The sequence below is a fragment of the Trachinotus anak genome, unplaced genomic scaffold, assembly GCF_046630095.1.
Source record: "Trachinotus anak isolate AG129_WGS33_773 ecotype Australia unplaced genomic scaffold, CSIRO_AGI_Tana_v1 ptg000013l, whole genome shotgun sequence".
Classification (NCBI taxonomy): Eukaryota; Metazoa; Chordata; class Actinopteri; order Carangiformes; family Carangidae; genus Trachinotus; species Trachinotus anak.
The window spans coordinates 298865-314874 of NW_027273864.1; the positions used below are offsets into that span (position 1 = coordinate 298865).

The following is a 16010-nucleotide window of genomic DNA, read 5'->3' on the forward strand; positions in this document are numbered from 1 at the left end:
TGGAGCTCCTGAGAGAAGCCTGAGAGAGGAGATGTAAAACTACACTGAGATGGTTTTTTGGTTCTTAAATCTTCAAATAAAAACTAATAAAGTGTAAAATATGGACTTTTTAAGACACAAATCAAAGTAGAAGCTTTTATTTAAATAATGTGAACAAACAACAGATCAACACAAAATAGTTTAGAAACATATAATAACTGTGGAGTGTTTAAAAAAATATAAAAGTTAGTGCTGCTGACAAAAAGTCAGAAGTTAAGACTTTTTTCTAGGTAAAATATAAATGGTGAAAATGATACTGAGAAACTCAAATACCACAATATCTCAACCACATATTGATATGAATGGACCTCCCCCCCTCCCTTAGACTGATGGTCAATGCAGAACTTAAACAAGACCAGTCATTTATATCTCTCTGAATCCTCCTTCTATCGTCTTCAAACCAGAGTGATTTCCTACATTTCCCACAATTCTTTGACAACTGCCAGAGGTGCAATGTTATGAAGAAGAGATTTAGCAGTATTCCGAGTATGAAGCGTTGCAGTGACAGCAGCTGCAGCTTGGGAACACTCAGCCCTGGCAGGTGCTCAGGTCGTGGGCTTTCTTTCGAAGTTCTGACAGAAGGTTCTGAAGCTTGTCGTCAAGTCCTTGAAGCTTTGTAGATTTCTGCAGGATCTCATCCTGAAGTTGCCTCAGAGAATCTGCTTTACCTGGAGAAACAAAAGAGGACAAAGAGTGACCCAGGGATCTAATAAAAAAACACTGCAGCCTGACTGATCATCACCTCACACGATCAGAGCTAATGACCTGTATTAATGTACGTTCTACACCCTGATGTTACACATGTCACATATTGTGTCATTTATTTACCAGATGTTTGAATTATCTAAAGGCCAAGGCAAGGTCATTTCAAGAAAGATTCAGTATATCCCTAACACGTGCATATTTGACAAACATTCCTTCAATATAAAGTCAGAAAGACGTTTGACTCTAACCACTCTAACGTCGGACTGATTTGGTTGGAAATTAAAATCAAGTTGACGTCAAAACCCAACTTTCACTAACTGACATTGTGATGTTGATTGATGGGTTTTGCTCACAACTAGAATGTGGATATTTTTGTGTCCAGATTACCTTGACATGAGACATTTGGAAGACGTTGGATTTTGGTTACTGAACAACACAACTTAAAACTAACAAAACGTCGTCAGCTGTAGTCAGTATTCTACGTCACATTAACATTGACATTAGACGTTGTCCTGACATTAAATTTTGGTCACCTGATGTCACAACCTACATTATTATTTTATTTTTGGGGGCTTTTTATGCCTTTATTATAGCTTACTGGAGACTGACAGGAAAGGGGGTAGAGAGAGGGGAATGACATGCAGGAAAGAGTCGGACCGGTCGGGAGTCAAACCAGTGACCGCCTGCTAAGAGCATCTTGCGCTCAACATGGTACACGCCCTAACCACTCGACTACCGGGCCGCCCCATCACAACCTACATTAAACCAAACAGTAACATCTACATCTACACTGCGATGGTTTTTGGTTCTCAAAACCACAAATGTATCTTCTTATGGATAACAACACTTAACACATAAATATGGGACCTTTAATGATGCTCTCTGATTTGAGACAAAAAGTCATTTACTCAAAGAAAACATGTCTCATGGAAACACAGGCTTGTGGTGGTTTTACCTTCCAGAGCCTTCAACATGTTGTCAGTGGTGTTGCCCAGAGCTCCAGCATCCTCCTGCAGCTTTGCCAGCCGCTCCCTCACCGGCCCCACTTCTCCATCAGGCCCGCTGGCTGCAGCCTGATCTCTGAGACGATCCAGCTGCTCCTCCAAAGATGACAGGTCCTGAACACACACACACACATTTGTATTAGGCATTAGACATACATGTATTAGGACATTTTTTGAAGACATAGAGGCCTTTAACGAGCAGCTTTCAGGGGGGTTCCCACATGTTTCCACAAAGTCTTTTCCCTGATTTTAATCACTTACACTAAATGCAGACATCTGCAACTAAAATCTTCTGTCAGGTCTCTCACCTCATTTGCAGCAGTTGCTTCATCCTCAGCTTTGTCTGCATTATCCTGAGCCTCCTGGGCCTGCTGGCCTCCATTCTGCAACAGGTCCTTGAGCTCGTCCAGTTGGGTCTTAATCGGTTTCACCTGTACTGATACGTCATCCAGAGCCTTCTCTGCTGGGGTCAGCTGCTTCTTGGCCTGCATGAAGGGAACCCATCTAAAACTCAGTGATGCGAGATAATAAATGAGCCACCATGCCGTAAATTGTTTGATGTGTCCATGCTTCCCACCTCAGTCAGGTTGTTGTTCAGGCTGTCTATCAGAGCCATACTGTCCTCCAGTTTGTCCTCCACATCAGAGAGGGAGCTCTCTGCCACTTTGAAGCCCTCCACCAGCCCATCCACATCAGCCTTTACTCCCTGTGCTGTGTCCCTGTGAACCACAGAAAACATCAGTGTGACATTTATCATCACTACAGAGAGTGCTCAAACTCCTCCTGAAGAGGAGAGGGCAGCTCCGTCCTGTAGAACTTCAGGAAGAACACACCGATTTTAGATTAGAGCTCAAAGTCTACTTCTGTTGTCTGGACTATAATGAAAACTATAGGGACAACTCCAGGTGAATTCTTATATGACTGATATATATACCAAAGCAATGTACCAAAATGGTCTGTGAATAAATGTAAAAACTAGGTAAGTACAATTCTTTTTCATTTTGGGATTTGGATTGTTTAGAGAAGGCAGAGAGAGAATACGTCTGGGGCTAAAAACAAAGATATTTTACCACATTATTCAAATTATATTCATATTTTTTTTTATTTTTGTTGTTTGTGTAAATGATTAATCCTTCCTATGAGGTGAAGATCATGCTCTTTGAATGTGAAATGAATGTGTGAAGGGGCCACTTATTTCAGAAAACAGCTTGAAAAACAGCGACACTCTTGTGATGGCGTAATTGTGATTGTGTGTTGTGTCTGTGGTGGAGTGTGACGACCCACCTGGCTTCCTCGGCCTCCTGCAGCAGCTTCCTGGCCGTGTCCAGCTGCGGCTCGGCCTCCTTCAGCACAGCCGTGCTGTTCGGGAGGTTGGCTGCCAGGTCCTTCAGCTCCTCCAGCTTCCTCTTCAGAGCGGCCAGGTTGAGAGGCAGCTTGGCTTTCAGGATCCAGTCACTCACCTCCTGGATCTGGGTCAGGTTGGAGGACGGGTCTGAAAACATGCGAGTCAGTTATTGTTACTGAACCCTCGTAAAGCTGGACTCTCCCTCCATATGTCAATCCATCTAAAACGATATTTACCTGACAGGAAGTCTTTGAGCTCCTTCACGACATCTCTTGCATCTTGTAAGTCGTCCTGTAGCTCGTCTCTGGTCTGCTTCATCTTATTGGTCAGCTTCTCTGCAGACTGTCTCACCTGATTGGTTGTGTCCTGTGTTTCCTGGAGCTGTAAGGAAGTTTAAGTTAGATGATAATACAGAAACAACACCCACAGTTACAGTGACATGCATGTGAAGCTAACAGAAGTGAATGCTCACCTTCTCTGTGGCCTCTGTGATCTTCTCGCTGAGCTTGTTCAGTCGGTCCTTCACGTCCTTTGAGTCAGCGTCGGCCCTCTTGCCCAGAGGCAGCGCGCCCACACACTTTGCCCCCTTCTCACAAGTTGGGGTTCCCTCCGTTGGACACAAATCTCCACCCTCACACTGGAGGGGGGTGCAGGGCTCTGAGCGAACACTGCCACATACCTGACAGACAAATGGACAAGAAAATTATGGTCTGGAGAAGGACAGCTCAACAACCACTGGTCAGATTGACACAAAACATGCAGGGAAGGATTCTTAAATGTCTTTTGTCACTCTCTGTCCTGTTTACTGAGCATATTTATGGCCCTGAGATGACAAACCCGTTCCTTCTAGAGCAGTTCATTATGATCTGAATCTGAGTTTTCCTTTAGTCCCACCCTCAGGAGATAAACTGACATTTTACTAACTTTAATTTTCTAAAGAGAAGGAAAATTACAGGCGGGGAAGAGGCATCTGAATAAATATGAACAGATAAACGGACATGAACAGAAATGGATTTGCTCTAATGGCACATGTTGTGAAGTGAGGATGAGGTGGCTTGAGATGAAGACTCTGTTTTTTCCAGTGTTTTTCAGGTCTAGGTGTTAGAGTGGACTTTCAAATGTAACAGCATAATCAGTTACCTGTTTGGCCACAGGTGTAAGGTCAGGTCTGGAGGCCATGTTCTGGTTCAGTTTGTCCAGGTCCCTGGTGTTGCCTGGCTGCACTTGGTTCTGAAGGTCCTTCGCCTCCTCTCTGGTGTCAGCTGACTCCTTCACCGTGTTCCCACTGGCATCAACTTTCTTAGCCGCGTCTGTGGACTCGTCAAAGGCGTTCTTGATGGTAGTAAACGCTCCTGGAGGAAACAGAAAAACTAGTTTTGAGACTGGGGTCTGTTGGATTGGAGGTGGTGACATGTTGGGTTTGTTGAGCCATATTTTGTTGTTTTATTAGAGGATTAAAAAGTGAAGGCAATAAGAACCACTTGAGGGCGCTGTTACTTCATTTATGCACCAATGCATCACCTACGATCAGTGATCCATCACAGTGTGTGTCTGTTTCTGACCTGCACTGTCAGGACTGATGGTATTCTCTATGGCATCCTTCTTGGCCTTGTACAACACAGTGAGTCCGTTCAGCAGAGCCCGCAGTTTGTGCAGCTCTGAGTCCAGGCCAGGAGTTCTTCCCAGGGGTGAAAGGTCAGTGTTAACCTTGTCCAACTGGTCCCTGTAAGACAACAACAAGAACTTTTAGGCATCAGTGATGAACCCTGACCCGGTTTCCTCACGAAGATCTCAGCAGTCCCTCACCTCAGTGAGTCCAGCTGGTTCAGAGCATCATCAACCTGTCTGGTAGTTTTTAGTGGAAGGAGGATGGAGTCCTGGATCAGCTTCAGGCTGGCCTCCAGTGTCCGGATGCGAGGCCCAAACTTCTCAAGATCTGGGCCACCTGGAGAAGGGAAATTGGGGGAGAGTTTCTCCAGGGCCAAGCTGAGGTTCTGTCTCTGTGCGGACAGGATGAAGAAGCAGGACGGACACGTCTCACAGGCGGGGAAGGAGTCACAGCGTCCCTGACTGCAGGTGTCACAGCGAGTCCCGGTGACGCCTGGCCGACACAAGCAGGCTCCTGTCTGCTGGTCACAGACCTCTGAGAGGGTTCCCTCAGTGTCACACCGGCACGCTGCAGAGAGAAGAGTATAACAGATTATTATGGAAAATTAATAAAGTCAGAAAAACTTTGAATTCAATCATAAAGCTGCCTTTGGAACTGAATGAGGTGAACTGGTCCCAGGGCTAACATGTGGAACAACAGTAGCAGACTTGGCTCATGTCTTGATGTCAGTATTAGGCTGTGACTGCAGTCTGAGTTAAACCAGGGCATGTGTGTGAGCTCAGGTTAAGTACAAGCTGAGTTCACTTTAAAGTGTGAATCCTGAATAACCAAACAAAACTGTATCTCTGCTGGAGTCACGACTGCAGTGTCTGAACAAATGGCTTCTGAACAACAACAAAGAAATCAAAGATGGCTGACTCACGCCGGCAGCCTATGAGCGGGTCCCCGTACGTGTTCTTTGGGCACTCGTTACATGTTCGTCCTCCGAAACCTGGTCTGCACTGACACTGACCTGTCACCTGGAGGGAGGGAAACACAGTTTAGTCTCAGTACCATTAAAGACCAACTGGAGATAAACTCTGGACACAAATCGCTGTATTTGTTCTGACTGTGAAGATTCTCCGTCGTGCTAATCCAAGAAGGGCTGACTCCAGGCCAGCCGGACTTGGTTGTAGAACATAGTCTCAGGTATTTAACCCCTGTCTGGTCGTGATCAAGACCAGTGATGTCACTTGGTTCAATGGCGTCAGGTGACTGTAACTCCAGTTGTTACAACAGCCAAGAGCACTAATGAACCAAGTGACATCGATGACGTTGATAACGAACGTCTTCAAGTATCTATGACCTCGATTCAACCCTTCTTGGATTTTACTGATTCTCTGCTGATGATCCAGGAACAATCCGGCACACAGGAGGTCGTACCTGGTCACAGGTGTCACTGTTGGACCTGGTAGGGTCACAGCCACAAGGTTGGCAGCTTCCTGACAGGAAAGGTTTCCAGTAGCCTTCTGAACAAGCTTCGCAGCTCAGGCCGTGGAAGTGTGGGCGACAGGGACACTGACCGGTCACCGGGTTGCAAACATCTGATGACCCGTCTGCAGAACAGGAACACTCTGGACAACAGAGGTGACATCAGAGTTAGGAACAAAGACTAGACACAAGTAGGATGCTATTAATGGAAGTAACAGTGGAGGATTAAATCAATTTTATCATTAAAAACATCAAACCCAGAGGAATTCAGTTTCAGCTGAGAGACCCAACACACAGATTATTATCTATCATCACACACACACTGCTCAACTTTAATACGAACATTTAAACACATGCAGCTTAGACCTACTGTCTACACGTCACCCCAGCTGTAAGGATCAGTGACCCACAGTGGGGTCCACATGTCGTTCATACCGTCAGTGTATGTATTTAACCTTCATGAACATGCAGTGAACACTGTATCAGTATAGTTATAACTGGAAACTGAATCCTGTGGCCTGTGTTGATAAGTGTGAAGTGTGGCTGCTCGATGACTCACTGGTGCAGCCCAGAGGGTTGGAGTCGCTCAGGCCGTAGTACCCTCTCTTACACCGGTCACAGCGGGGCCCCTCAACGTTCACCTTACACTGACACTGGCCTGTGCTGTCGTCACACTGGCCCCCGTTCACTGTCCCGTCTGCGCTGCAGATGCAGCCTGAACGCAAAACAACAACACAACAACACAAACATGAGCCGCTCATCATAATTAGTATCTATGTAAAAATAAATGTTTTGATTTCAGTAAGGAGCTGCTTACGTATGCAGGCATCAGGACGGTCCATTCGGCTGCGGGGGTTCGGTTGGTAGCCGGGGGCACACTGGTCACACTTGGGCCCTGTGGTGTGATGCATACAACCCTCACACACACCTCCACTCCTCCGCCCACTGGCCTCGTACACGGCCTGGTCAAAATGACAGCGCTGGGCATGGTTGTTGCACTCGCAGCCTGAGGAGAGGACAAAGGGGTTAGCAGAGAGTATTTACACCCAGCCGGTCTGGAGGAGGCTGGAGCCTGAAGAGTCATGTGACAGGAACAGGTGGGGCCTTACGTTGGCAGGTGTGGGTATTGCCCTCCTCTGCAGGTCTCCAGGGCAGGTCGTTGTAGAGGTCAGCACAGCGCTCACAGTTCACACCTTCTGTGTTGTGCTGACAGTCACACTGTGGATTCACCTGCAAAGAGGACCAGAGGAACAGAGGGACATTAGACTGACACCATATTCATTCTCTGAGCTGTCCCAGCAGACATCTTCAAATGAGATGAAAGCAGTGTGGCAGCAGATTGAACACATTTCAGTTCAAAAATAAGCTGTAATGTGAAATCAACGTCCTGAATCAACTGCTTATTTTATGTTGTACGTCTTTGTTTCACCATTATAAAAACTAAAAAATAAATTAGACTGGCATCTTGAGAAATACAGATTCAGTACAGTACAGAGATGCTGTAGCTCCAGCTCGGTACCAAAACTGGCAACAGGAAGAAAAGAAACAGTAACCAATAAAAACAAAGACACCAGTGTCCGAACCTGTATGGTGTTGGACTGTGGGTTGTTGTGGGTTTCTGGCAGACATCGGTTGGCGTGTCCGTGGCACATGCAGCTGCCCATCACCCTCATCTCGTTCAGGGCATAAAACCGACTGAGAGCTCTGCCTGGCAGACGTGGAACATCACCCAGCTCCGTGAGCCTCACCCTCAGCCCTGTTAACCCTGATACATCTGTGAAGGAGTCAGCTGTGAGTCAGGAGGCAAAAACCCTCCACCAGGTCTGAAAGCACCTGATCCAGAGGAGACTGAGACACTTACCTTCAATCTTCTGGCTGTTGGGAACCGGGACGTAAGCGTACTGACGCAAAGGACTGAACTCGATCTGGAGAAGAGAAGTGATCAGTCAGTAACTATCTGTCTATGGTCTATGTCTGTTACCTTTACAGGTGAGAAATTCAAAGTAAATCTTTAACAGTTTTAAGGTGAAAGGTAAAACTGCAAAAATAAGAACCAGGTTGTATAAAAAAAAAAAAACATTTGAAAATCTAAAATATCTAAGTTACACATGTATAACTGATTTTCACCTAAAACACCTGGAGCATATCAGATCAAAGTAATAATAATATTAATAATAAAAATGAAAACTTAAATAGAATTGAACGAGTTTGTTCCACTATTAGTAATTTCATTATCCAACTAAAGTAAAAAGTTTGTCCTCACTGTGTGATCTTGGTAGGGGTTTGCTCCAGTAGGGGGCAGTGTGTAGCAGTACGTCTCCTCCAGGGTGAGAGGTGTGGATGTGGGGACTCCGGGGAAAGCTCTCTGACAATCTGTGGCCAGGTAGAGGGCGGGCTCCCACGTCCTGCCGTTGTCCAGCGTCCTCTCTATGACCAAGGAGCTGGGACGGGGCCCCTGCAAGGAGACAGAGACCAATGAAGGTTTAACATTTTTAAGGTATATAAATATGGTGAGATGTGTTTCATTATTAAATAATGATTAAATCATGAATACAATTTTTAATTAGATGCAAATTATCAAAGTTTTCACATTTATCAAACTTAAACAGGAAATATATTTTCAAAATAAACGAAATACACAGAATCATGAATGTGGGACATCAACAGTTGAGAGTGAAACATAAGGTGTTGCAGACTGTGTCTTACCTTGAAGCTGAGCACAAGGTTGTCCAGCTGGAACAGGTTGTGCAGGTCCAGCTGTAGAGTGACTGGACTCACCTCTGCAGGACAAACAGACAGAACAGATCTCCATCAGATCCACTGACAGATGTTTAACAGATGTTCACACAAAGACTTTGTGTGCAGCCACAGTTTTACATATCACCGCTGACGATGGAAAAATTCTTTCTCTCTCACCTTTCCTGGACTGCCACCATCTGTCGGGTCCAGACGTGGACAGGACTTCCTGGAGGGTGTGGGCCAGCTGACCATTTGGGTTCCTGGAGTCGCATGGACAACACTTCATCCTCCTCTGAGAAACAAACACACAAACAAACTGTAAGAATGGACTTTCTTACAGAGTAATATTTGTAATATTTGTATGTTAGTAACTGTGTCACTGAGCATGTCCTGAATCTGACCCCTGGACCTCAGACTGGAGATAAGCCGTGTCATTGAGCAGGTCACACACTGGACACAGGGACAGAGGATCAATACGCCTCAGATTGGGAACCCTGATGACTAACTGTCCTTGCTTTAGAATAAAATGGTAAACAGTGTTTTGACTGAACTGGTCAATAACGTGGCATAAACTTTGCCCCAGTAAAAGATGTGGGAGGAACATGTGCTGCTCCAGTTTAAATCCGACCAGGCTCTGTGTAACATTCTGTGGCAGCAGTGGAACTTGACTTGGCTGTCCTACAGAGTGGAAGACATAACTCATCCAAAAAATAAATAATAAATAAATACATTTCAAGTGATTGTCTACTGACCCTGAATCAGCCCAAGCACCTGTGCAGTGTGCATGTACACGTGCAAACAAACACACACCTGATCAAAGTGAAATGAGCAGATAAATCACAGTAACAGTTTTATCACAGCTGATGAGCAATGTGCTATTTGGGAATGTGTGGACTTGGGCCACTGCTTCCACCAGCTGAGTCAGTATTCAGTAGCCCCCCCCCCCGTCCCGTCCCGGACACAGCTGCCACTCTGGCACACAGACCATGGCTGCCCTCCCTACAGGGACCAGGTCCCTCAGGGTTTCTGATTGTTACAACATTCTGGACTCGACAGTGTTTACTCCTCCAGCTACGTGTCTCAGCTCACACTCAGACTGTTGTCTGCTCCAACAAGCTCCAAAGGTGTTGGATCTGACAGTTTCCATCATCCAGGCCCCTGGTGTCTTTCATCCAAAACCCCCTCTGCTGTTGTCCTCCGACATTAAACCACAATCAGAGGATTCTGAGCCTCCAGGATTCAGATCTGAGCTGCTTCCAGGCTGCAGCTTCTCCTACTATTTAGAAGTTGTGAATAAAAACACCTCTATCACTCTCACGTGGTTCAAATTGAGAAAACGATGTTCATAAAGCTATCATTTAAACTTTGCCTCATATTTTATAGTTTGGTTTTTAATGGATCATCACTGACACACAGAGACATAAGAAGTCACAGTGTTTGTTTGATATATGAACCAGTCAAAACTTCCCTCACTATGATCATGTACATGTCAGAGTAAGCCTGTCATGCAGTTGTAGACCAGGTTCAGGTCTAGGTTCAGGTCCTGGTCCATGACTTGAACTTGAATCAACGATGAAACGTATGAGCAGGAAACTGCAGCTCTGAGTTAAACTCACTTCTCTCTTTGTTCAGAGGGTTTAAACAAACTTTATCTTTGAATTATCGTAGCCTTCTCTTTCTTCAGGGTCAGACACAGCCAGATAAGCAGTCAGTCAGATAAACCCAGCAGATAAATTAACACTCTCTCCACAGATACAGACCTTGACCTGCTAAATCCTCCCTGACCCCAGCTATATAATATCAATTCATTTATTACTTCAACTTGAATACATTAAGTGTGACTGTGTGTCAATATTTTCTTATTGCAAAAGAGTAAATCTTATCTAATCCGAGTGAAGCATGATGGGAAGATTCTTGTCAACTCTGTGTATGTAGGTAAAAAGTGAGTGAGCGTGGAGCTTTGAGGCTGTTGGCACCGCTGTGTCACCTCAAACACACACTGGTTGTATTTAGTCAGCGCTGGCACATCGAGCCTGCATCGACTCAATGTGGATCTGATCCTGAGTGAGGGTGTAAAGTCCACAGCCCACATCCTGATAAAAATAGTGTCTGCACCGGCACCAAGGAAGATTCGCTTACACTTTAACTGATGTTAACCAGAACTACTGCACTTTAACTAGTGTGCAACAAAATCACTGAGGCCTATTTCAGATACAGATGCATCAGATTATCAGTATGGTAGCATGAAATTACATTACATGTATAATTATAGGGATCAGGAATGTCTGGTGTGTCAGGCAGTCTGTCAGCCAGAGGACCCTGCTGGAGCTGTTACCTGTTAATAAAAATCTCCTATGTTATAAGTTGTTGCTAAAAAAGCTGATAAAACAGAGCCTGGGTACATTATTGCTTTTAAGAATCACTTTCCAGTTTCTCAGTTTACAAACTGCAGTAGTAATTTCCTATTACCACAGATAATATAGCAGCCCTGATGAAAAAGAGGGCATGGCACTGCTACAAAATACATAAATAAATCATGTGTACTCCAGCAGGTACCAGTTAACCTGGTCACTGATTTATTCCCACATCGGCAGGAGTCTGCAGCCTGATGTTTTCCATGTGGACAAGCTGTTGGCTCATTCAAAACTTTATTGCCATAGTATGATTAAAATATTCAAGGACATGATCACTGGACCAGTCAACACTACAGCAACAGGCTGCTGCTTTTTTATTTAACTGAAGTTAGCTGGCAACCAGACAGTGTTTCTGTTAGACAGAATTCAGTCATTTGATGATTAAACTTAATTATCTGTTGCAAAATCTGATACTTGCAGCAACGTGATGAAATATTCCCATCAAGGTTTTTTTTTTTACTGGTAGTCAAGCATTAGTGTGTGTTTATCTCTGTGTGTCAGCTCTGTGATACAGCCGAGGGTTCCTGCCCTTCCCTGTCTGGACGAGGTGCGGCTCGGATCACAGAGTCCACACCTAACACAACTATGTGTTCCCTGAGGCTCAACACTGCACGCATACACTGTGTGGTATGAAGGCTTTGTAACAACTGTGTGTTTCTCTGCTGCACTTTCACTGTCTTTGTTTCAGGTGTAGGTCACTTCACTGAGGATCATGATGAAAATCACTGATTTAACAACTGGAATACAACTTTTTTAGATCATAAAATCTCCCAACTTCTACATGTGGTAACAAACCAACTTTACATTATTTTAAAGCTGCATAAATAAATATTTTTTTTAAGTGCACATACATAATTTTAACTTTAATCAAACCTGATCACTTGTTTTAGAGGTATTTATAAAAACAAATGTAATTATAATGTGTGTGATTTTATCTCACATTAGAGGCACTTTTCTCCTTTTTTTTGAGTGAAAATAAAAATTGCAACAACACAGACTTGGCTCCTGTTCTCTGACTGTTCTCTGCTCTGGGCAGTTTAACTCTTATTTCAAAATCAGCATTTTTGATATGGAGGTTTTGTGCTGAGCCAGCACAAAGGCTGGTGACTGGCTTTTCAGACATTGGTCAAAGAGTACAGTTGCAACATGATGCTCTGGCACTGACATCAGACTGTTTCACAAGTGGACAGCAGGCGGTCCAGCCAAACCATCACAGCCTGCATCCTGCACGTCTGTCTGTTCACCCTGACCTCTGAGGCACTTGCCTCCTGGCAGTGCAAACCCCACAGACAGCCACGCGTGGTCTGGGTGAACAGAGCTGGCCGAGGCAGTGATATTTCAGAGGTGATGCTGCTGTCTGATTATTCTTATCTCCTCACTGTTTGCTCTGTCTCACAAATTGCAGCTTGAATTCACATCTTTAACTAAATAGCTCTTCATTGGACAAGATCATTTACAAAGATGTGATCACAGTAGTTTTTTTTTAGTTTTTTTTTTTACAGATTTGTGTCCCTAAACAACTTTGGCACAGAGAAATAAAATGTCCTTTAAGACAATGCTCCTACCAGTTGATATGGGGTGCAGTAGACCTCGGAGCCGGTGAGGCCACAGGTGGAGGAGCTCTGGAGCTGGTGAGACCTGCCCAGGAGCAGGTCATTGCTGGGTGGGTAACAAGCCCCCCGAGAGCAGTCAGTCTGGGCCTGTGATACTGCAGCTATGGCTGTAAAGAGGAAAGAAAGAAAATCCATCACTACACGACCCATATCATTCATCAATAACATCAATATCACAGCTCACAATCAATACTGACATTTATCATGACATAAGGAACAACTGATCCTGAACAGGGAGGCTCAGCTCTTAAGTGTGTGATATGAGATTAACAGAAAATATAGACATCAAACACACAACAATATACTCTAATGAAATCTGGCCCACCTGGACCCACCATCCAACCGTGCAGGATTTGGTTTCTCTGAATATTTACACAAAATCTTATATATTTTTATTTAATCACTCAGAAAACTGTCAGCTCTGAGCCTCCCTTCTGATTGGCTGACTGACCTGTTGTCACTAGAGCTCCAGAGAGGAGCCTGAGAGACGAGATGTAAAACTACACTGAGATGGTTTTTGGTTCTTAAAACCACAAATATATCTTCTGATGGAGATCAACACTTCAGATAAAACACAGGAGAGGTTAAAATATGGAGCTTTAATTAAAGTTAGCTGCTAGTGATTAAAGAGATTGTGACGGTACGGTTACTGTCATCCTAATTTACCTGTTGATTGACAGTTTTTAATCTTTTTTTAACCATTATCAGAATCTCAGCCTATGTTAAAAAGGTTTTGCTCTTTGTCTGAGCCTTAGATCAGTGCTTCCCAATCTGTTCCACTTGTGGACTGAATAGGTATTGCAAAACATCTGCTATTTGCAAAACAGCACAATTTTTGTGAAAAGATGTAATAATATTTATAAACAACATAAATGTTTTAAAATTAAACAATCATTATAATCATTAATAAACGTGTCTAAAAACATTTAGTATATTCCCTCATATTAAGGATAGGAACTTCTTTAATGTCGCCCGACCACATTGTACACCTGTTTGCTATCTCAGTCTGGAGAATCACAATGGATAGGTGGTAACCAACAGGAGGAGTTGAAAGAAAAGAGTCAGATGGCAAATCGACAAGTGAGCTCTTCTCTGGCAAACAGGAAAAAAGTTGAGCTTCCCCGATCATTATCATTAAATTAAAAAGTGCACAGAGAACACATTGTTTGGCCTCTTTATTGTCACAGGGTTGGATGGGAGCCACCAACATTTTTGAGATTGTCAAGTGGGTATTGAGCTGGAAAAGGCTGGGAACCACTGCCTTAGATGATGCTGCAGAGTTTTGTGGAGTTTCAGTTTCCACCTCCAGACAAAAGAACCCAAATGGAAGCATGGGATATTCCTGAAGTACTTCATTGCAGTTTAGAAAAAGTCTCTTCACTGTGTACTTATAGAGTATTTCAGATATTTTTCCCTAAGTAACGTTCCTGTCAGAAACAGACTGCTGAAATCCTTTCAGGGTTAACAGCTCTTTAGACATGTGCCATCACGACCAGAGAGTATGAAAGTTCTCGTTCCAGCCAATCACTGCTGCAGCTTGTTTCACATTAGTTCCTGCTCCCAGCCAAAATATGGAGCCATCAGTGTTTCTCTGGTTTCTGTGAACTTGGTTAAGAGCTGCAGGACAAACTTTGCGAAACAGAACGGGAGAAAAATGTAAATATAAAAGTGAAAAACTAAATCTTACCAGCGAGAAGGAAAAGTATCCTCATGTTGTTGTTCCTCTATGAAAAAGTCTGGAGCAGAGTAGAAAACCACAAAGCAGAATGTGAGCAAACTGGAAAGAGAAGCCAGACGACGGTGTGTGTGTGTGTGTGTGTGTGTGTGTGAGACTCACCTGGCGGTCGGTTCTCTATCACCTCTGTTATGTGCTGTATTGAAGTGTGTGTATCTGCCTGGCTGCTGCTTTATAAACACAGTCTCACCTGGACGCTATGATACAGTGTGTGTCAGAGTCACACCCTTCACCACCGCACCCTGCACTCTATGAATCAACACACACACATAGAGAGGCGCAGGCAGACGCAGACACACAGTCAACACACACACACACACACACACACACGCACGTAATGATACGTAATGAAACCTCATTATTAATTAAAACTGAACTTAAATTAACTCATTTACTCAACTAACTAGAAAATATGAAATAATTGTGTTTTTGTTTCTTGTTGTGCAGATTAAAAAAAAGAACTTGGGGCCTCTGAGGATGAACCCTGAACTTGTCATCATCAGGTCACATCTGAGATCAGTCTGTTTTGGTTTATGAGCAAAAACCTGCAAACTAATTACAGCACATGATAGCACGCTAACACTAGATGCTTCAACATGGTAAACATCAGCACGAACATTTTAGCATGCTAATGTTACTGACTGAGCAGCTAGCATGGCTGTGGACTCTGAGCCTTTTTCTACACTGAGACATAAATTCATGTTTTTAAAATGATATTATGACTGTGTCCATGACACACAACTTTTTGGGTATAAATAATTAAAAAAACAGCTTCTCTGTACTTGTACTTACCTTTAATAAGTATGGATGGGGTGTAAAAATAATTTGGCCAATATATAACTTATTATGACAAATCATACATACGTAATACTATTAACATTTCCATAAGGCTTCACCAGGAAAGTTTGACAAAGTATTGATCTGCAATGACTTCATTATTTATTCAAAGTAAAATGTATTACGTAACATTTTGGACAATTGTGGACTTTTCCATCTTGAAAATTACACAGTTCTTGGGACAGGAAACACTGTTACACAGACAAACACTCATCCCTCCCCAGACACAATCCATGCTCTGTAGACAGTGTTTAAGCTTCACTGTGCTGTGGTAACTGTACTGAGTCCTGATCGTCACCTGTGCGTAAAGAAACAGTAACCTGGGGGCCAGCTGAACATACACGCTGTGTTTTCTCCATTCTCCACAGACATACTGAGTAAGTCCAGGGTGTGTCCTCTGACTCAGCTAACACGCAGATTGGCCACTGTGCACATACACCTTCAGACAAGTTCTGTCACGCCCTCAGTCACTGTGGATGGAGCTGCAGCTGAGACATCCC

General features: G+C 43.8%; 1 protein-coding gene across 1 annotated transcript; it reads right to left on the reverse strand.

The window, feature by feature from the left end:
• Positions 1-121: 121 nt before the first annotated feature.
• lamb3 (laminin subunit beta 3) lies at positions 122-14897 on the reverse strand. Its single transcript, XM_071494462.1, has 23 exons — positions 14776-14897; positions 14626-14674; positions 12891-13045; positions 9089-9203; positions 8879-8952; positions 8436-8627; positions 8034-8097; positions 7756-7946; positions 7282-7402; positions 6990-7178; positions 6732-6887; positions 6125-6315; positions 5625-5721; positions 4900-5269; positions 4656-4816; positions 4234-4445; positions 3566-3772; positions 3330-3474; positions 3033-3240; positions 2326-2467; positions 2057-2233; positions 1700-1862; positions 122-707 (listed from the first exon to the last, which is right to left on the reverse strand). Exons 2-23 carry the CDS (start codon positions 14648-14650, stop codon positions 568-570), a joined length of 3495 nt encoding a protein of 1164 aa, XP_071350563.1. The 5' UTR covers positions 14651-14674; positions 14776-14897; the 3' UTR covers positions 122-567.
• Positions 14898-16010: the final 1113 nt, after the last annotated feature.

Excerpts from the sequence above, each read along its gene's own strand:
- lamb3 (XM_071494462.1), bottom strand. The coding sequence starts at position 14,650 with ATGAGGATACTTTTCCTTCTCGCTG. Across the intron at positions 13,046-14,625 it reads GATACTTTTCCTTCTCGCTG|CCATAGCTGCAGTATCACAG; the intron begins GTAAGATTTAGT and ends TCCTCTTTACAG. Across the intron at positions 3,475-3,565 it reads TCACAGAGGCCACAGAGAAG|CTCCAGGAAACACAGGACAC; the intron begins GTGAGCATTCAC and ends ACTTCCTTACAG.